This window comes from Monodon monoceros, unplaced genomic scaffold (genome assembly GCF_005190385.1).
Source record: "Monodon monoceros isolate NGI ecotype Baffin Bay Population unplaced genomic scaffold, NGI_Narwhal_1 Super_Scaffold_20, whole genome shotgun sequence".
Classification (NCBI taxonomy): Eukaryota; Metazoa; Chordata; class Mammalia; order Artiodactyla; family Monodontidae; genus Monodon; species Monodon monoceros.
Window position 1 is genome coordinate 136,290,340 of NW_021703777.1, and position 19,626 is coordinate 136,309,965.

A 19,626-nucleotide genomic window follows, 5' to 3' on the forward strand; every position below is an offset into this window, starting at 1 on the left:
AAGGGAGCGGGAGGCGAGGAGTCCGGGAGCCCCTCTGCCCGCCGCCGATTCAAATACCGACGGTTGGCGCGCGCGGCCAATCAGCGCGTGGCTGGGGCGAGACGAACGGGCGCCGCCAGCCAATGGGAGGTCGAATCACAGGTCACGCCCACGAGGAGGTTCCGCTTCCGGGGTGACGACACGCTGGGCGCGGCGGTCGCTGGAATTCTCGGTAACCGCAGCTTGCCAGGCGGGCGTAGAGGAAAGGCCGTACGCGGGCGGGCAGTGACTGCGGTGCCCGCCGTCGCCCGGGAATCTCGGGCTCTGCTGCGGACGCGCCTGGGCTGCGCGGGAAGGTCAGGGCCTGAGAGCCGCTCGCCCGAGTCTCAGTTTCCCCAGCTGTGCATTGGGGCCAAGTGCAGCACCGCCACCAAGGCGGGTCCTGAGGAGCATCCAAACCCTCTCGAGGACTGTCGCGGCAGTTCACAACCGGGAACTTCATTTCCCAGAGTGCCCCGCAGGACGCCGTCTCCCAGAGCGCCCCGCGAGTGGCCTGAGGGTGGGGACTCCATTTCCCAGAGTGCCCCGCGTCTTCCGGACCCGGACGCCGCGGCCTGTTCTCGCTGGGGCAGTGGGTCTCGCCGGGACGGCGTCCAGGAGGCGACGGCGGCGCAATGGACAGCCCCGAGGTCACTTTCACGCTGGCCTACGTGGTGTTCGCCGTGTGCTTCGTGTTCACCCCCACCGAGTTCCACTCGGCCGGGCTCACGGTGCAGAACCTGTTGTCGGGCTGGCTGGGCAGCGAGGACGCCGCCTTCGTGCCCTACCACCTGCGCCGCACGGCCGCCACGGTGCTGTGCCACTCGCTGTTGCCGCTAGGTGAGCTCGGCGGGCGTGGGCGGCGCTCGAGACCGAGCTCCGGGACCCCGGAGTGGGGAGGGACGGCGGAGGGCGCCCGTGCGGGAGAGCCGGGGCTGCGGGCCAAGCGCCCGTGTGCTCCCAGGAGTGGGGAGAACGGTGCTGGCGGCAGCTGCCTCTTGCAGGTACCTGGCGGAAAGGCGGGCTCAACCCTGGGGGAAGGGATGCTTTGCTCACTGGGGCGGGTGGTGAGCTGTCACGTGGGGGGGGTAGCTCCCAGGAGAGGGGCATGAGTTAACTGATGTAAATAGGGGTGACCCTTCCCAGTCGTTGGACTGTGGGTGCGTGAAAGGCAGGTAGAGGGTGACGCCAGTTGGGAGTGTGACAGGTGCAGAGGCCAGGGAAGGCGTGTGTGTGTGTGGATGCTCAGACGTTGTCAGGGGCTGTGCTGGGTGGTGATCCAGGTGCTAGCTGGCTTCTGGGAGGCTGGCTGGTTGGATGGGTTACTAGGTGGGGTTCTCTTGAGGACTTGGGGTCAGAATTAGGTTTGGGAGGGCGGTGGCGGTGGCCAGCAGCATGTGCAGCTCGGTGGACACAGGGAAGGGTTTCCAGCTGGCAGCAGGGCATGGAAAGTGGCCAGGAGCGGGCTGGGCTGAGGCTGGCCTGTGCGTGGGGGCTGCCTGCTTTGTGTGGAAGGCGGCAGAGGAGAGGCCACGCCAGCATAGAGGCAGGGCCGATGTGGTGAGCTGGGAGCTCTGCTGAGCCCGCAGGGAGGCAGGGATGCCCGTCAGCCGGCTTCCCATACGAGGAGTTTGGGTTCTCCTGAGGGTCGTCTGTTGGGTTTCCGCCCTGGGAACTAAGGATCTCTGCAGCTTTATGGAGCCTCTAACTGCATCTTCCCACCAGGCTGTGGGGGGGCTGGGCCACCACCATCCTGTGATGGACAGGGAAACTGGAAGGTGAGCCAGATGACTTGGGGGGCCGCTCGAGGAGGAAATGGGGTGGAGCCTGGCCTTGTGGTCAGACAAGGAGTCTGCTTTTTTTAAAATTTGTTTTGAAATACCTTTGAATGTTTAGAGATGTGTTATTTATTTCTACACGATGAGTTACCTAAAGCACATCAACTCGATCAACAACATTTATTATTATTTTCGCAATCTCAAATCTGTGCTGCAGGTCACTGTCTACTTCATTAATTTCGACATGCAAATTGGCCCCCATCTGGCCAGCAGGAGCCCTGGAGCTGGCTCCTGTGTCCTTGTGACATGCTCCTGTCATTCTTTGCTTACTGTTTGGTGCAGGACATCCCAGTTCTGGGATGGGTCATGCTCTGATCCGCCTCCTCAGAGTAGGTGGGGTTCAGAGGCCAAGATCCGGCCCCAGGAGGGCCAGTGGGCAGCTCTGCATTGGGTGACGCCAGATCCTTGTATTTACTTTTGCTTTTCTAGGTTTTTCTCGTTTTATTTCTGGTAGTTATATGTCGTTTGCACATAAAGTAGTAAGATAAAAAGGTTTCCTGCTGACAGGGCAAGGACTGAGGTGAGTCAGCTGTAGAGGCGGGCGAGGCCCACCTGCCTTGGGGCACCGTGGTCTTGCTCTGGGGGCCGACTAGGGCAGACGGCCATGCCCAGGCCTGGGGGCTAAAGGAAGTGTGCCCCCCCCGCCCCCGGAGGGTCAGGAACAGCACTGTGGACCTTGGTGGGTACCACCTGAGGAGGATGAGCGTGGCAGTCCCAACCTCTGCTGAGGTTTGCCCTGTTCCTTTTAGGCTACTACGTGGGCATGTGCTTCGCAGCCTCAGAAAAGCGGCTGTACTCCCCCAGCCAGGCCCCGGAGACCTGGCGGGTCTTCCTCCTGCTGGCATTGACACTGCCCACCATCGCCTGCACCCTGATCTACTGCTGGTCCCGGGACCAGTGGGCCCACCACCCACTGGCCCGCACCCTGGCCCACTATGCCCTCCCGCAGTCAGGCTGGCGGGCCGTCGCTTCCTCCGTGGACACCGAGTTCCGGCGGATCGACAAGTTTGCCACGGGGGCGCCGGGTGCCCGTGTGATTGTGACAGACACGTGGGTGATGAAGGTGACCACGTACCGTGTGCGTGTGGCCCAGCAGCAGGACGTGCACCTGACCGTGACGGAGTCCCAGCAGCACGACCTCTCCCCAGACTCGAACCTGCCCGTGCAGCTTCTTACCATCCGCGTGGCCAGTGCCAACCCTGCCGTGCCGGCCTTCGACATCCGGTAGGCGGGCCTGCGGCTGGGTGGGGGTGAGGCTGGGGTTGCTGGGGTGGGTGTGGCCAGCCAGCGCCCAAGTTCTGGTCTTTGAGTTGCTCCAGGAGGTGATGATGGTGGGAGCTGGTCCTATCAGCCGCCCCTCCAGTGTGCCCCTCCTTCAGCGCCCCCATCCCCCCGGCCCCCCCCCCCAGGTACTCTCCGCTTCCCCTTTCTGCACACCCTGCTCTGAGCCGTCTTCCACAGCATGTCGGGGGGAGCACGCAGGGGATGTTTGGGGGCTGCCGTGTCGCACAGAGGCTTGGTAGCTCCCTCGGCTCTGAGGCCTGGGCCCGAGCCCAGGTGTTCCCGTCTAGTTCAGGCTGTGGCGGGCCTGCGCTGCCCCTCCTGGGACATGCCCTGGGCCTGAACCTGCTGAGGGCTAGGCTCTCTGTTTCTCAGCTACAGTCCTCCCGCCGTCCTGCCCTCCCACGTCGTGGGGGGCCAGCGGGCAGCTTTGGGTCTGTGGGCTCCGGCCCCAGGGCCCTCTCTGCTAGCTGCTGGGCTGTGCCTGAGCTGCCACGTCTGTGTGGTCGTGGGCGCCCTGGGCACTGGGGCGCAGCCTTGGCCTCTCTGCCCGCCCCGGGGTCTTTGCCAGCCCGCTGGGAACCACAGCCCTGCCCCGTAGACGCACCCGGTGGTCCCCACCCAGCAGCAAACACCTCGTGCAGGCTGAATTCCACGGAGTATGGTGAGCTGTGTGAGAAGCTCCGGGCGCCCATCCACAGCGCGGCCAACGTGGTCATCCACCAGAGCTTGGGCGACCTGTTCCTGGAGACCTTCGCCTCCCTGGTGGAGGTCAACCCGGCCTACTCGGTCCCCAGCAGCCAGGTGGGGGGCTGGGCAGGGGTGGCGGGTTCCCCAGCTGGGCCCCCATGGACCACGTCTCCTGCGGTGGGGGCCCCCCAGGGCGGCCTGGCAGGACTCCCTCTGACCGCCTGGGCTGCCTGCAGGACCTGGAGGCGTGCATCGGCTGCATGCAGACCCGGGCCAGCGTGAGGCTGGTGAAGACCTGCCAGGAGGCGGACGAGGGCGAGTGTCAGCAGTGCTGTTGCCGCCCCATGTGGTGTCTCACCTGCATGGGCAAGTGGTTCGCCAGCCGCCAGGACCCACAGCGCCCCGACACCTGGCTGGCCAGCCGTGTGCCCTGCCCCACCTGCCGCGCGCGCTTCTGCATCCTGGACGTGTGTGCCGTGCGCTGAGCCCGCCAGAGGGACCCCGCCACTGCCTTGGGGAGTAGTTGGGCCTCTGGGCCTTGGTTTGGGCTGTCATGGGTGGCTCATCCCGGTGTGGCGACTCACCGGTGCAGAAGGGCTGAGGCTGCAGTAGGGCTGGGGTTTTTGTTTTAAAAAGAAGTTTTCTGTTGAAGTTCTGTCTGTGGCAGCGGGATGGGTCCTCAGCGCCTCTGTCTCCCCGACTCTTCGTGCTTCCGATTACGGGGTAGATGCTGGGCACGCAGAACGTGGTGTTGGGTCCATCTCCAGAGCATTCTGGGGCCCCTTGAGCTGTGTTCTGGGAGACCCCGTCGTCTGCCCCAGATGGCCCTAACTTAAGCCACTTGCCTTAAACGTATGGGGCACATAAACCTTAACTGCTCGTCAGTTACACGACAGACTTGGATTTGCCCGAGACTGCAGTCTATCCTGCTCCTGTCCCCAAGCCGGCTGCTGGCCCTGTGGCATTGGCACCCTCCACTCTCCCCACGGAGGCTGCTCTGAGGACCTGGCGCAGAGCTAATTGGTGGAGGGTGAGAGCGCTGCCCAGGGTCTCCTGGTGATTGTGGGCAGCCAAGAGCCCACTCCTCGGGGGGGGGGTGGCCCCTGCCTGCTCCCTGCCCAGGGATACCCTGGGCTTCCCATCGGGCTGGCTGCTTTCAGCTGCCGTTCTCTTAGCCGCGTGCTTGTGGGGGCCACCCACTTCTTGGAGGGGCCTGTAACCACGTGCCTTCTGCCGCTCCTGCGAGTCCAGGGAAAGGGCCAAGTTTCAGACTCCTGCTAGCGAGGTTGAAGACCATGCTCCACAGCAGCGTCCTACATCCGGATGACAGGCTTGTTAGGACTCAGCACGGGGCTGGCCATAGCCCCGCAGGGTCCACCCACTTAGGAAGGGAAGTGCCCAGCAGTCAGGACAATGGCAGCTGTCTTCCCAATTCCTGCTGGTGCAGGAGGGGAGCAGGGAGGCAAGTGCCAGGTCCCTGGGTACAGCTCTGACAAATGGGACTGTTGGAGGGGCCCTAAGCCCCCTAAACCTGGTCATTCTAAGCAGGGGAGATGGACTCAGCTGGCCCATCTCACCCAAGGCTGCACCAAAGCCAGGGATTTAGAAGTGAGAAGCCCAGCTTTGTGGTCCTCGGGGGTGCCCACAGATGAAGGCCACCAGAGGGGCAGGCGGGAGCCATGCCCAGCCTCAGCCTGGAGTTGCAAACCTTGGCAAGGGAGAGCCAGGCCTGGGGCTATCTTTTCTACAAAAGAAACTTACTTAGTTTTATAAAGATAAATCTATTGTAGTGAAGTGATACACTATTTAATAAAATGTTACTATGAGTTTATATATTTTCTTGATTGGAATATTTTGTTTTTCCTGATACTAAAACTCTGGTTAATAATTGGGGAGATGCCATCTTAGAAGTGGCAGCTTTTAATGTGCACGTTTTGCTCAGAATAAGAGAAGGGAATGCGGGAATCTTCCTCTGATTTACCAGCTGGGGTCAGAAAGCCCATTTCCAGGGCACCCTCGTTGAAGGGTCTTGGGGGTTGTAGGGGGGGTCAGCATGCAGGTGCTCCAGGTACAGGGGACACTGGTGGCCCAAGGTGGTGGGCCCTGCTCGTCGAGGCCTCCAACCTTGAGCTCTCTGCTGTGTCCCATGGGATGTCTGGGTGTCCCATGGGATGCCTGGGTGGCTCCAGGAGAGCTCAGGTCGGGGAGCTCCTCAACGGCACGTGCTTCCTGCTCTCTTATATTGGTGCTGGCCCCCAAACGTTTTTAAAAAGTGGTACATGCAACCCATTTAAAAAACACAGGTAGGGCTTCCCTGGTGGCGCAGTGGTGGAGAGTCCGCCTGCCGATGCAGGGGACACGGGTTCGTGCCCCGGTCCGGGAAGATCCCACGTGCCGCGGAGCGGCTGGGCCCGTGAGCCATGGCCGCTGAGCTTGCGTGTCCGGAGCCTGTGCTCCGCAACGGGAGAGGCCACAACAATGAGAGGCCCGCGTACTAAACAAACAAACAAACAAAGATAACACAGTCTTGAATTTTCTACATCCCGGAGATCTTTGACGTTCTTTCGACTTCAGTCCTTCTCTTTACTTCTTTTGCACACAGCATCACCACTTAACGCGTGGAGACTGGCCCAGGGCCCCAACGGGTGGGGTACCCGGTGGGGGTCACGGAGGGCCCGTGGGCCGTGTGCGGGGTTGGGAGAGCGGTTAGCGCAGGAGGCGGCTCTGAAAGAGGCAGAAGTGAGCTCAGCGGCGGGAACTTCACATAGGCTCGCGGCGCCGGGCTTCAGTCGCGGGCAGCGAGTTACCGCAGGCGTCTCCGTGCCTGAAGACTGCTGCCTCCCCTTCCGGGTTCCGGGTTCCCGCCAGCGCGGACACAGTTCCCGCAGAACCGACCAATCGGAGAGCGCCCGAAACCGGGGCCGGGCCAATCGGAGACGCGTCCCTTGTTCCCTTGGCGCGCCCGCGTCGCCAGCTTCCGAATCTCCCGCCAATACCCCTATCCCCGCCCACGAAGGCGCGGCCAATCAGCGTCCGAGGGTCGCGGCGGCCTGGCCGCCTCCAAGGCGGAGGGGGCAACCTTTTTTGAGGGCCTCGCCTCAGTCAACCCGGCGGCGCCCCTTCGCCTCCCGGATGGCAGCACGCGGGGCAGCTGTTTCGCGGCTCCCGGCCCGGCCTGGACGGCCTGCGGGGCGCGCGCCTCCGAGAGGCTCCCCCCGGAGCGGGCCCGATGGTCTCGACCGGCCCGGCGCGCGCGGGAGCCCGGGGGGCGGGGCGGTGGCCCATAAAGGCTGTTGGGGGCGGGGCGCGCTCAGTCAGCGTCGCGAGAAGGGGAAGTCGCCGAAGTCGCCGCCACCGCCACCGCCGGACCCCAGTCCCCCACAATCCCGCCCGCCGCGTCGCCATGGCCTGCCGGCCGCGAAGTCCCCACGGGTGCGGGAGCCGCCGCGACGGCGACGCCAGGTGAGGCCGGGCCGCGCGCGGGGGGCTCCCGGGCTGGAGAGCGGCGGGCGGGGTTCGGGCGGGGGTCCCTGGCCTCGCCGCCCTGACGTGGTGTCTTGTCGCCAGCCCGCCGCCCGCCTCAAGATGGAGCCTCGGACGCAAACGCACGGCCGACGGGAGGCGCCGGAAGCCGGAGGACGCCGAGGGCCCCTCGAGGCCGCCGGGCGACCGCAGACCCGACAGGTGGGCCCGGCGCGGCCGTCGGGGTCCGGAGCGGGGGGGTCCCCGCACCCGACTGACTAGGGGGTGCCGTGGGTTACCAACAACTCTCGACTAGTCGGGGCGCCCTTGGGTCACCACCCCGGTTAGTCAGGGTGCCTTTGTCTCACTACCCCTGACTAGTCGGGACGCCCTTGGGTCACCACCCCTGACTAGTCCCGGTACCTGTGCCTCACCATACGGCCGTGAGGTGTCTCAGTGATGGGTGTCAACAGAAAGCGGGCTCAGTCTCAGTCAGCGAGCCCTACTGTGTTCCAGGGATGGCATTGGGGGCCACCACGAACTTAGAACTTTCCAGAGCAGTTAGGTTGACCCTTAAAAGAGTCAGCTCAGAAAAGTTGGGTGTCAACAGCAGAGTCACAGAAGGTGGGCGCCAGGATGCAAACCGAGACTTCGGCTCCACGCCCCTCTTTCCACCCTGACGCTCCCTAGGCGCTTCCCTCCTGGCGAGTCTTGGTCGCAGCATTTACGTGTTTACGCGCTCACTTGAGTGTTTTCTGGGCTGAGCAGTGTGTTGGGGAGGCCAAGATGCCGTGTCAACCTAGATTTCCTTTTTGGTCTGCCTGCACCCTGACACGGGTGAGCGAGTCAGACGAGGAACGTCAGAGACGGGAGCGGCTGAAGAGCACGCGCAGGGGGCGGCCGGTGAAGGGCAGCGTGGTCAGGGAAGGCCTCTGTCGGGACGAGATGGGAGGGGGTCCCCAGGAGAGCCACCCGCCAGGGCCTGTACGGGCACCGAGGAGAGGAGGGCGAGGGGTGCGGGGCACAGCTGCCAAGTTCAAGTACTTACTGATGGGTTAGGGGTGGGTGCTGGGAGGAGTTCAGGGGTGACTCTAGCTTTTTGGCCTGGAGACCTTGCTCATTTGTGGAATCTTTTGCCACCATGAAGAGGATGGGGGTGGAGCAGACCTGCTCTGGGGAAGGAGTTGGTGATTAGGCTTAAGAAGCTTTTCAGATGAGTAAAGAGGAGACGTTGAGGAAATAGCGGGCGGGATCTCACAGTCTGGTCGGGGAGGCGCAGATGTTAGATTAGCATATACGTGGCTTTTAAAGATTTGGGATTTGAGATTACCTGGGAAAAGATGGGAACGGAGAAGAGGCCCTCACAGCCCTAGGGCTAGATGTGAAGAACAGGTGACCGAATGGTATCTCTGAGTTCCTGCTCTGAGCCCTGCGGTGGTCTCTGTCTTAGCTGCAGACAAGGTGTTAAATCCTTACATTGCTTTGCATTCCTTTGTGTCCTCCTCTGGCTCACAGCAACCCCATAGGCCTCCTTCTTCTGACAGGAATGCCCCTGTCCTAGGCACGTTGCCCCTGCTCTTCGTTCTGTGCATGTGCTTTTATTCCCACAACCCCCTGTGGTGGCAGCGGGGAGTACACGGGGCGCATGGTGAGTGGAGCCACTTACATCTCCACGGGTGCAAGAACTGGTTCCTTTGGAGGGACGTTAGCTCATTGTGTAAAATAGGCTTTGTTTTCTACTTGAGCACTTTTCCAGAAGTACTCTTGTCCTAAGATAGGGTGAGTTGGTGAATATAATTTGCCTAATCTAAGAAATGAATTTTAGTTCCACACAAGGTAGTTTTTATCAAGCTACCAAAACATGAGATGGAGTGAAAGGTCGTTTGTAAGCACCTTTTAGAAATTCAGGAATCTGTCACGGCTGGGAAACCCAGACCTGGACCTCTTGATAACACTAGTGAGGATGTTGACGTCTAACCCTAGACAGGCCTCCATTTGGTTCTCTTCTGTATCTACCATACAGTCATTGAGTCATTTTAATTTGTTCATTAATTTGATTTCAGACCCTGCCAACCATATTTAGACTGTGGAAATTTATTTTTGCGGATCCAATTTGACTTTCTATGGGTGGAGTAATTATAAGGAGAGAAATGATAATTACATAAAGGGATTACTTTTTTGTTATTGCTGTTGCATTTTCAAAGCATGTCATTGGGTTTCCAGCTAGAATGTATAAAGCCGCTTACTGATGCAGTTGAAGTTAGTTTCCACTTTTGATATACCAGGGATGGCCAGTAGAAAGTTGAGGAGGAAAAGTAAAAATGTAAGTTTACATCTAATCTCTAACTAACAGATGTAGCAACAATTCTAACTGCCAGAGTTCTTGGCATCAAGTTCAAAGTGCCTGAACTTGACTAAAGATTTCCTTGAGCCCTAGATAGAACTGAGCTTCTAGATTAAATTTAACCCAACTCTAGGGGGCACCTTTACCTGTAGACTAAGTCCTAATGCAGTAAGAACTCTGAAGTACATTTTTATCCCCCCCATTTTAATTATGATGTGATAGATCCTGAGCCATTAATTGTGCGCATCTAGAAGTAAATAGTAGCCACATTTATTAGGTGCTGGTCACTCTGCTTAGCTCTAAAAATGTATTAGCTGAAATCTTTTTTAAAATCCTAAAAAAAAACCCCTCTTTTTGTAAATAAAAGAAGTGGTACTAGGTAGGTGCCGATGATAACCGTTGACTCTGTCTGCCTTTCCCCTGCACTGGCACACACAAGTTGTTTAACAAACAGAGCCCAGGAGGCTTCAGACGAATTGCCTGAACTCGGTGAGCTAGCAAGTCATGGAGCAGAGATTTCTCTGGAGCCTGTTTTCTTGGCACTCTCCAAACAACCTCAGAACATTTCCTGATGCGCGGTTTGAAAGGAAACTGAAAGTTGTGTCATGGTTCAAATGTGCGTTTTCATTTTATTGCAGCTTTACCACTCCCGAAGGCCCTAAGCCCCGTTCTAGATGTTCAGACTGGGCAAGTGCAGTCGAAGAAGATGAAATGAGGACTAGAGTTAACAAAGAAATTGCAAGGTATGCATTTCAGGCCAGCTTGAAATGTTATCTCTGGTGTTTTAAATTATATATTAAATTTGAGGCATATCTTAGAGTGGTGGGCCCCAGACCAGCCACGTCAGCAGCTCCTGGGAACTTGTTGGAAATGCAGGTTTTCAGGCCCCACCCCAGGCCTGCTGGATGGGAAACTGGGTGGGGCCCAGCCCTGGCTTAAGCCCTTCAGATGAGTCTGCTCACTGAAATTTGAGAACCGGTGTCTTGGGGCTGTCCTTCCAGGGTGGCAGTAAGTGGGAGGTGGCGCTGCTAACAGCTCAGAAATGCCAGAGTGCGTGCGGGGACGGGTCCCTGACTTGGTGTCTGTGAACCCCTTGCAGTCGTACCCAGAGCTGTGTATTCAAGTTCAACTCCAAGCCACTTCCTCTTCCTCAGTGATGCATCCTTCACCACTGCTCACCCCCCTGGATTACGTTCTCCCTGGTGTTTTGGGGCCTTTCTTCCCTTTGATAGATGCCATCCAACCCAGGGAATGAACGTTGAGTTAAAATGTTGTGGCTCGAAATTAATTGAAGTATATTGAACCAAGAGTCTGTTCTTAATTCTGATGAGAAAATATGTCCTCATTGTCAGCAGGGAAGCAGGGCCAGACTGCTTCCTCCCCCTCTGCAGTGGTCGATGGTATATAGAGCTGCCTTCTTTGTTTTTTTTGTTTTTTTTTTTTTTGCGGTATGCGGGCCTCTCACTGTTGCGGCCTCTCCCGTTGCGGAGCACAGGCTCCGGACGTGCAGGCTCAGCGGCCATGGCTCACGGGCCCAGCCCCTCCGTGACATGTGGGATCTTACCGGACCGGGGCATGAACCCGTGTCCCCTGCATCGGCAGGCGGACTCTGAACCACTGCACCACCAGGGAAGCCCAGAGCTGCCTTCTTTGGAAAGGCTCGGACACACGTGGGGGTTGGTTGTGACCACTTAATTCCTTTCAGACATTATTAGAATGCATGTGTGTGGGTGAGTAGGATGCCTGGGTAGAAGGGTGAACTGGAGCTGACAGCTGTGGGCTTCAGTGTTTTGAATGAGTTCTCGTGTTTATATAAATCTTGATTTTTCCCAGCTGTAACGGTAGGCTGTTTGACTGGGTCTTTGCAGTTTTTGTGTTCTGCTCAAGGGTTATAACAGTTCTCATCATGTCCTTGTGTATCTGGACCCCCAGTGTCACCTTTTGCTGGGGACTGTCTGCAGCTCTTATGTGCTGCAGGGAGACCCCTGTTTGTCTTGACCTTCCTGTTGGTGGACCCCTCTTTGTTCCTTTCTGAAAATTGTCCTACCTTGCAAAGCAGGCCTGATCTTGTCCAGAGCACTGTTTTGGGCCGCTCTGTGGATCACACCCTTTCTGATGGAAAGCTGCTGCTTTTGATAAGACCCAAGTGATGTGAGCTTTTGATGATGGTGGTCTGTCTTACTTCCCACCAGGAAGCGGGGAGGTAAGAATTCAGCTCACTGTATGCCAAGGAGGCTAGCACACACTACACACCAGCGGTCTGAAAATTTGAAAATGGGTTTTAGTCATACCTGAAGCCAGTCTTTTCAACTGGGATTCCAGAAATAATGAAATCCTACAGAAAATGATTTCAGGGACTAGTTTTGCAGTTCTCAGGGGGTGGTTCATTATCTCCTGGTATCCAGGCTTCACTGGGGTGCCCCAGCAAACTTGGGGAAGGTTGAGAATTTTAGATTTGGAAGGCGGCACCATGATACGTGACATCTTTTAGACACTTGCGTGAGCTTCTAGCTAGAGGTGGTTCACGGTTTCCACATTAGATTGCACTATGCTTTTTTGGTGACGTACGTTTGCAAAGTTGGGTGTTGGTCATTGCTGTGATAGAAGGCAAATGCCCGGTGAAATCCACAAGGGATGGGGGGAGGGGGGAAGGTGTGCAGTCTTTCTAAGAAGGTGAGTAGTCCCAACAGGCACACGTCTCATTAATAAGTAATCGTGGTATTAGAAATAAAAGCTTTGTATCTCAACTCATGTTTATTTTTTTCTAAAGCCTTCTGGGTTAGAGGGATGTAAATTTCTGTGTCGTTTGGGTCTCACTACTTAACTGGCGGCAGTAGTTTTTTTTTTAGAACCTGGTTGTTTTAAGCACCTTGTATGATCTTGGCACGTAACCTTTATCTTTGCCTCAAAGGTGATTGAGGGAGGTTGAAAATAAAAGCAGCCACCTACTGTTACTTAATCCACTTACCAGACCGCAGTCTCAGGGAGGCTTTGTTCCCTGTGGCTCTCTTAGCTCTAAAAGCTTTGTGTTCATTTCTATACCTTTTTAAAAACAGCAACATTTACTTTGCTCTCAGATATAAAAGGAAACTCCTCATAAATGACTTTGGAAGAGAGAGAAAATCATCATCAGGAAGGTAAATGCTGTGTAATTATTTCTTTTTTAATTTAATAGATCTGTAGTTTATTAATGAAAAAAAAACGGAACATGAGATGTTAAGTGTCTCAGTAGCATTTACTGTTTTTCTGTTCTTCGCTGATTAGAAATGTGTATCTATCGTGAACTAAATTCCCATATATTCAAAGATCCTGGACTATCGTGGGGTTAGTATGGTTTGGAATCCAGAGCGCAGATACTCCTGTATCGTGTTCAGACGTTTTCCTACGTCGTGATCTTGTAAGTGAGGCTTGTGCCGTGCATTTCATTTTCTTCAGTTCGGATTCGAAGGAGTCTATGTCAGCATTGCCAGCCGACTTAGAGACCGATGAAAGTGTCCTGATGAGGAGACAGAAGCAGATCAACTATGGGAAGAACACCATTGCCTACGATCGCTATATTAAAGAAGTCCCAAGGTAGTCTTGTTTCGCCAGCATGTCCTGGCCAAGTCATGTGGCATTGCCGTCTAAAGAGTTGCTTTGGTGGTAAATCTGATTCTGGGCCTAGTTCTGCTAAGAAGTGTACTATTAATTATTAATGACTTTCAGGCACTTACATAAATAAAGAAGAAAGGGTTGGTGACTGAGAAACCAAGGACGTGAAGATAAATAACATTTTCATAATTTAAAATGTTAGATGACATTTCATTTCTCAGGACTCATAGCTGTCTTGTAAATGTAAGATTATTAAAACACATGATGGGAAAATGTAAAGTTCAAGTTACAGATTGTGAAGATTTCATTAGAGAAAGATACGAGTCTTGCCCCGTTTTGTGTAAGCAGCATCCCCCCTCCCCCCACGCACACAAAGATACAAGGGGAGCTTTAGAGAGTGTACCAGCTGCTTGGCAGGATTGAAGTGCAGATGTCCTATTCTGGGGCATGGACTGCGAAGGAAAGCAGAGGCAGAGAGGTAGTGCTTTTAAGCTCACCTGCAAATGTGGATGGTGTGTGCCAGGATAATCCCTCTGTCCCGGTAGGCACCTTCGACAGCCTGGCATTCATCCCAAAACCCCCAACAAATTCAAGAAGTATAGTCGACGATCGTGGGACCAGCAGATCAAACTCTGGAAGGTGGCTCTGCATTTTTGGGATCCTCCAGCGGAAGAAGGATGTGATTTGCAAGAAATGTATGTCTTTATTGCATTCTCGTCCTCCGTGTCTGCAGTTCGGGCGGTGATCGCAGTGGCTCTGTCACTGTGTGGCACGTTATCGTGCATAACGTCCGCCTGTGGTCACAGCTTCGTGTGTGTTTTTTCTCTGCACGAGTGTATAAAGCCGGCTAGGCGGGCTCCGGGAGAGGCTGGAGGGAGGGGTGTGCTTCCTGGGCTGGCTTTACTGTCTGTAGCTCGGACAGACTCATCTTAGGAAACCTAGAGATATGTGGGGTTTGTTTGTTTTTAAGATAACATTTTAAAAAGCATGTGAGTAATTTATGTTGAGCTATAAACATGAAAGGTCTTTTTTTTAATCTCAGGAAGGCTTTTATCTTTTTAAACTGTGTCTAGTTGGAAAGGTCTCAGGCCTGAGTTTCTGCCACGTGGTCGGGATGCCGGTTGAGTGCGGAGGTGGAGAGACTTGTCTGTGCAGCCTCTCTTCTCAGCTCCTTCAACCTGAGACTCTCCTGCCCTCAGAGACACATTTATTCATTCAAGTGTTGGAGTTTCTGCTTTGTGCTAGGGAAATTTTTTAGAAAGAAGGTTGGCCTCACAGACACACACTGATTTTTTTTCCCGGTGTCACTATTGTCCCATTCTGTCTATGGGTAGGAAATTGGACAGATGAGTGATGGTGTGTAGTATGGCTTGTCACAGTGTCTGTCTCCCCCCAGAACTGGGCTCTGTTATTGACGCTCCTACTTAGAAGGATGCCTGCGGGTGTGTACAGATAGTGGGCCATGGGCAAGAGCGGGCAGGTGGTTGTGCGCTCCGAGCCGGGTGGACCTGTTTGCCTGCAGGGCCTGCTTTACCTCTGCCAGGTGATCGGGCAGAGGGTCCGTCTGGCACACGAGGAGTCGCTGAAAGCTGGTGGGTCCCTCAGGGAGCAGAGGAGATGCGTGTCAGCGCTCACGGGCAGCGAGGCCGTGGTGGCGTTTGCCTTCTCCTGGCTCTGTTCCGCGGTGACTGACGTGCTTGTTCTGACCGCACAGACGTCCTGTAGACCTCGGGGAGATGGAGACGGAATCTGCGGAGAGCAGCTCTGAGTCCCGGACGAGCTCTCAGGATAACTTTGTAAGTACCTTTCCTTTGTTTTATCTGTGCGCGCGAGTGTTACAGGTTAATTGTTGACAACATATGCCCCTCTGAAAGCTGAGGTTTAAGCTGAAATTTGATTCTGATACTTATGAAAAAGGGGCTCCTTACCCCTTTCTCTGACTTTATTGAAGTGTCAGATTTGATGGAGTTCGTAGGTAGCGGCCTCGTTTTAGATTTTGGGTTCAATCCAACTAATCCGTACCACCATTTTCATTTAAAGGTGAAAGGCCTGTTCTTCTGTGGTTCGCAGGCTTTGTCACTATTTAGTTTTAGGCTGTCTGGCTCTGGTGAGTCGCTAGCATAGGAACCATCTGCTAGTTGTAAGTGGAGGAGTGCTCCGGGCCTAGGGGTCCCCACAGTTGCCAATTTTAAAAATTACGTGTTTTCGGAAGAAAAAACCTCCAAAGATGAGAAGCGACGTACAGAATTGCCTCGTCTCTAAGTCTCTAGTTACGGGTTGGGTGCACGTTCTTCCAGACTTCTCTGCACGTATATAAGCCAAATGCACAGCAGCACTTTACAGTGAAAGGATCCCTTTGTTATTTTAAAAGAGACGGCCCCAGTATTTACATGTGGAAATATTCTGCGCATTAAGTAAAAAAGTAGGTTAAAAACTGGAACTCATAAATATTTGTTTGAAAAACTCATGCTTTATAGAAGATCAACCTGTACTGTATCTGAACAGGTCAGGAACATATAAAATGAAAGTGCGTAGTTGCCTTTTCCTGCCTGCCTTCCATCTGTGTCACCCTGATAAGCCTGGGACGTGCCCTTCCAGTCTTGGGGACCATCTGCATCCCACATACTCTTTGTGACTATTCGAGGTGTTAGAAGTAACACAGGGACTCCCCTGGAGGTCCAGTGGTCAGGACTCAGCGCTTCCACTGCAGCAGGCTCGGGTTCAATCCCTGATCGGGGAACTAAGATCCTGCAAGCCGCGTGGCCAAAAAAAAAGTAACACTAATGTCCAAGAGAGAGGAATGACAAAATTACATTCATAAGCAATGCAGCTACTACAGATTGTTTTTGAAGACTGATAACGTGGAAAATCGTCAAGATAAAACAGGGTACTTACCCACAGGATGATCCCAGTTTTGTGGATATTTATACACAGGCAGGACTAAAACCCATGACGATCTCGGCAGGTGGTATCCTTGGTGTGGATTAAGAGTGGCCGTTGTCCCAGCTCAAGAAGCCGAGTCTGAATGTGCCGCTCGTCACAGAAGTTAGGGGGTGGCGACTGCACGGGCGGGTCGGGGGCCAGGCCCTGAAGATCAGAGGCAGCGGTCCTGACGGGGGGGTCCTGGGGCGCCGAGGAGAGGTGGGAGCCGGCGGGACGTTCGGGGGACAGGAGAGAAGGCTGGGTGGCGAAGCGGAGCCCCCCGGCTCGGGCCTGCACTGCTCGAGCCCGAGGCACCGGGGAGCAGCGCGTTCGCCGCCGAGCACCGGCCACTACCACAGCCTCACTGCTGTGCTCACGAAACGCAGCCGTGGTAAAACACGGCTACCTCGTAACCAGGCCGCGCTCAGGTTTCCCGGTTGTCCCAATAATGTCCTTGTCACAGGTCTTTTTTTCTCTTTTTTGGCCCAGAATTTAATCAAGGATTACACGTTTAATTGCCATGTCTCTTAAATTTCCTTTAGTTTAGAATAGTCTTCCTGCTTTTCCCCCAGGACGTTGACCTCTTTGGAAGGGTTCAGGCCCGTTTTTATGAAGCAGGATGTTCCTCAGTTGGGAGTTGTCGTACTGTCTCCTTGAGGATTAGATTCAGGTTGAACCCTTTGGCCCCCGTTTTGGGGGTGAGGTGGGGCGGTCCTCAGCCCAGCGCCAGTGCCAAGTGCTCGGCTGTGTGATGTGATTGCTTCACGAGCCACGGTGGCGTGTCCCGTCCACACAGTGGCTCCTGTTAGGCGTGAGCGGCTGTGGCTCAGGGGCCTTAAAGGTCACTTGGTCACTCATGGGGCGGGGGCGGGGGGTGGGAGTTTGACAGATGCTTGAAGGGAAGCTTGGCGGTCAGTATCTGCTGGATGCTCTCCCGGGCATGTCCTGCGTTCCTGGGAGGCGCTCAGCCCCCTGCTCAGCACCTCCAGCAGCAAGTCCAGTGTGCCCGAGGGACCGGCTGTGACCGTGCTTCTGTTTTCTAGGACATGTACTGTGGCACCCCTACGAAAGTTAGGCACGTGGACTGCCATGCGGGGGATGAGTTTGACTTGGAAGCCTGTTTAACTGAACCCTTGAAAGACTTCTCAGCCATGAGCTAACCGGCGCCACCTGGAGGCCCCTGGGAGCAGCGCTGCCTCCCCGGGCGGGGTGGCCCACCAAGCATGCGTCCTGCCTTTGTAACTGGGGGTTTCTGTCACAGTGTACAGTCTCTTGGTGAATTGGTGTTCTTGCCTTATTTTCTTAAGAAACGTTAATTTTGTGTATAGGGAATGCATTTTGCATGTTTTAAATTGTAAATGGAGCTAAATCCGAGGCAATCTTGCAACGATCTTAATTGCGTAATCTCCGCATCCTTGAAGTTAACCTGACAAGTGTACCGTAACTGGTTTTCCACGGTTTTTTAGGCGTTAATTGCTGCTTGTCAGGGCTGGTTTGGGTCTAAGCATATGTTCACGGGGCTTTCTTTACTGGTATCTGGCCGAGTGTTTTCATAATCAGATGCCTTTAATATCTATGGAAAGGGTTAGGGTTTGGGCCGTTTGTCAGTATGTCAGGATGGGTGTTTTTCCTCGTACAGAGCACTGAATAGTCAGATGTTAAATTGAGCTGGTAGGTTAATGGGGTTTATGTAAGTTATACGGTCTTAATTTGGTACTTGTAAATAGCACTCAGTAGCCCTTCTACCTATACTACTCCAAGAGTTAAGACAGCAGAAGGATTTAGAAAGAACATTTTTTTATAGTCAGTTAATTTACGGTGTACAATTGCTGTAAATGATAATGTGTACAGATTTTCTGTTCAAATATTCAATTGTAAACTTCTTGTTAAGACTGTTATGTTTCTGTTGCTTTTGTATGGAATGACATTGCAAAAATAAAAAGGACCTTCTTTAACTGACTTACTACCTTGCCAGATAGGCTGCCTGCTGTGGTGATTCCTGCCCTTGGCTTGTGCCCAGGGAGGGTGGCACGCAGTGGTGGGAATGTCGTGCCCGGGCTTGTGGCCCCGCCCTGCCTGGCGGGGAGCCCTACATTTTGATAGGTTTGCAGCTCTGGCCTGGGGTCTTGGTTGGGCTGGAGCCGGGTCCAGACCTGGTGTCAGCGGTGGACCCGGTGTGTGCTTTCCCTGGACCCAGGCTTTCCTGGTTAAAGGGAGTGTGTGCCCACAGACTTACTAGGAAGCCAGGGGCCTCGGCTTGCTGCTTGGTTGGCAGCTGGGGTGACAGGGCCTTTCCCTGTGTCCTGAGACAGACCAGGGCCGGGCAGTCCACGCCAGAGCCGACGGCCCGCTTGAGGGGCTGCCCCACCCACAGCGGCACGCGTAGCCCCTGGCAGCTCGTGCCCTGTGGACACCCCCTTGAAGTGATGCTGAGCTCCCTTTAAGCAAGGGGTGGGCATCGGTCACTTTGTTCAAGGTGCTTTGAAAGGCCAGAAGCCCTTCCTGTTGGCTTCACACATGTGTTGAGCTCGTAGTATGTAAGGCAGCCTCGTGGATGTTGGGACACAGGAGACAGGGTGTCCCGAAGTCTGCACTCACGCTCTTGGGGACAGAAGATAGCAAATATGGTGTCAGGTTACAGGGTAGGAGGGCAGCGAAGCAGGGCAGGGGGCGGCTGGGAGATGCCCTATTAGGTGGTGTGTGAGCAGAGATGTGCTGCCGGGGTGGGGTGGGGGCATTCACCCCAGAGGGCAGCAAGTGCAAAGGCCCTGGGGTAGGAATATGGTGTACGGAACCCCAGCAGTGCTCAGACATGGGAGAGGCTTGGCAGCTGGTGTGGGCTGGAGCCTGTTTGAGAAAGACAAGAGCTGTGAAGGGGGGCAGGGGACGCCTCGGGGCCTGGAGGAGGCTGCCCAGGACGGGTGAGAACACTGGGAACCGAAGCAAAGTGGACCCCTGCTGCGTAGTGACCACTGGCAGCCCTGTTGCGCACAGGGTGGTGGAAAACACTGACCTATGGCCTGGATGGGCCGGTAGGGTTTCTAGGCAGACCCTCGGAGCTGCCTCTGACTTCCCACGGCTCATTCCGAGAGGCGAGAACACAGAGGGAAGGGCTGTTTAATTGCGGGGATGGGGGGAGCCCTTTGTGGTCTCAGCTATGTCCACCTTCCTGGGTGGCAAACAAGGTGAACATGAAGAAACGGCTTCAGAGCAAAGATCAAACCCAGAGGATGCCGGGGGAGATGGGTCTGCAGTGAAGCTGAGGCCGTGGCTGTCAAATGCTTGGTTAGGACCTCGGAAGATCGAGAGCCTTTGTATCAGACAACAGGACGTCTAAGAAGCTTATGTCCCCCAGTAGCCCAAGGCAGAGAAGGGCTTATTTTGAGGAGACCTGTGCGTGTGGCTCTTGTCTAATGAATCGAACCGCAGTAAGAGTCACAGGAGACTCAAAAAGCTTTTGAAAGAATCGTATTGGCAGAA

At 55.1% G+C, this 19,626-nt stretch overlaps 2 protein-coding genes across 3 annotated transcripts; both read left to right on the top strand.

The window, feature by feature from the left end:
• The first annotated feature begins 570 nt into the window (after positions 1 to 570).
• Positions 571 to 5,657, top strand: TMEM129 (transmembrane protein 129). The gene is made up of 4 exons (XM_029235587.1): positions 571 to 858; positions 2,606 to 3,080; positions 3,782 to 3,941; positions 4,064 to 5,657. Exons 1-4 carry the CDS (start codon positions 654 to 656, stop codon positions 4,310 to 4,312), a joined length of 1,089 nt encoding a protein of 362 aa, XP_029091420.1. The 5' UTR covers positions 571 to 653; the 3' UTR covers positions 4,313 to 5,657.
• Positions 5,658 to 7,143: 1,486 nt separating this feature from the next.
• SLBP (stem-loop binding protein) lies at positions 7,144 to 18,172 on the top strand. 2 transcript variants are annotated; one of them, XM_029236011.1, is made up of 8 exons: positions 7,144 to 7,289; positions 7,395 to 7,511; positions 10,272 to 10,376; positions 12,711 to 12,770; positions 13,069 to 13,206; positions 13,770 to 13,919; positions 14,939 to 15,020; positions 17,190 to 18,172. In XM_029236011.1, the coding sequence occupies exons 1-8, from the start codon at positions 7,231 to 7,233 to the stop codon at positions 17,304 to 17,306; spliced, it is 828 nt and encodes a 275-aa protein (XP_029091844.1). In that variant the 5' UTR covers positions 7,144 to 7,230; the 3' UTR covers positions 17,307 to 18,172. The 2 variants fall into 2 exon arrangements, with proteins under 2 accessions (XP_029091844.1, XP_029091845.1); XM_029236012.1 differs by lacking the exon at positions 12,711 to 12,770 and having other exon boundaries at positions 7,158 to 7,289.
• Positions 18,173 to 19,626: the final 1,454 nt, after the last annotated feature.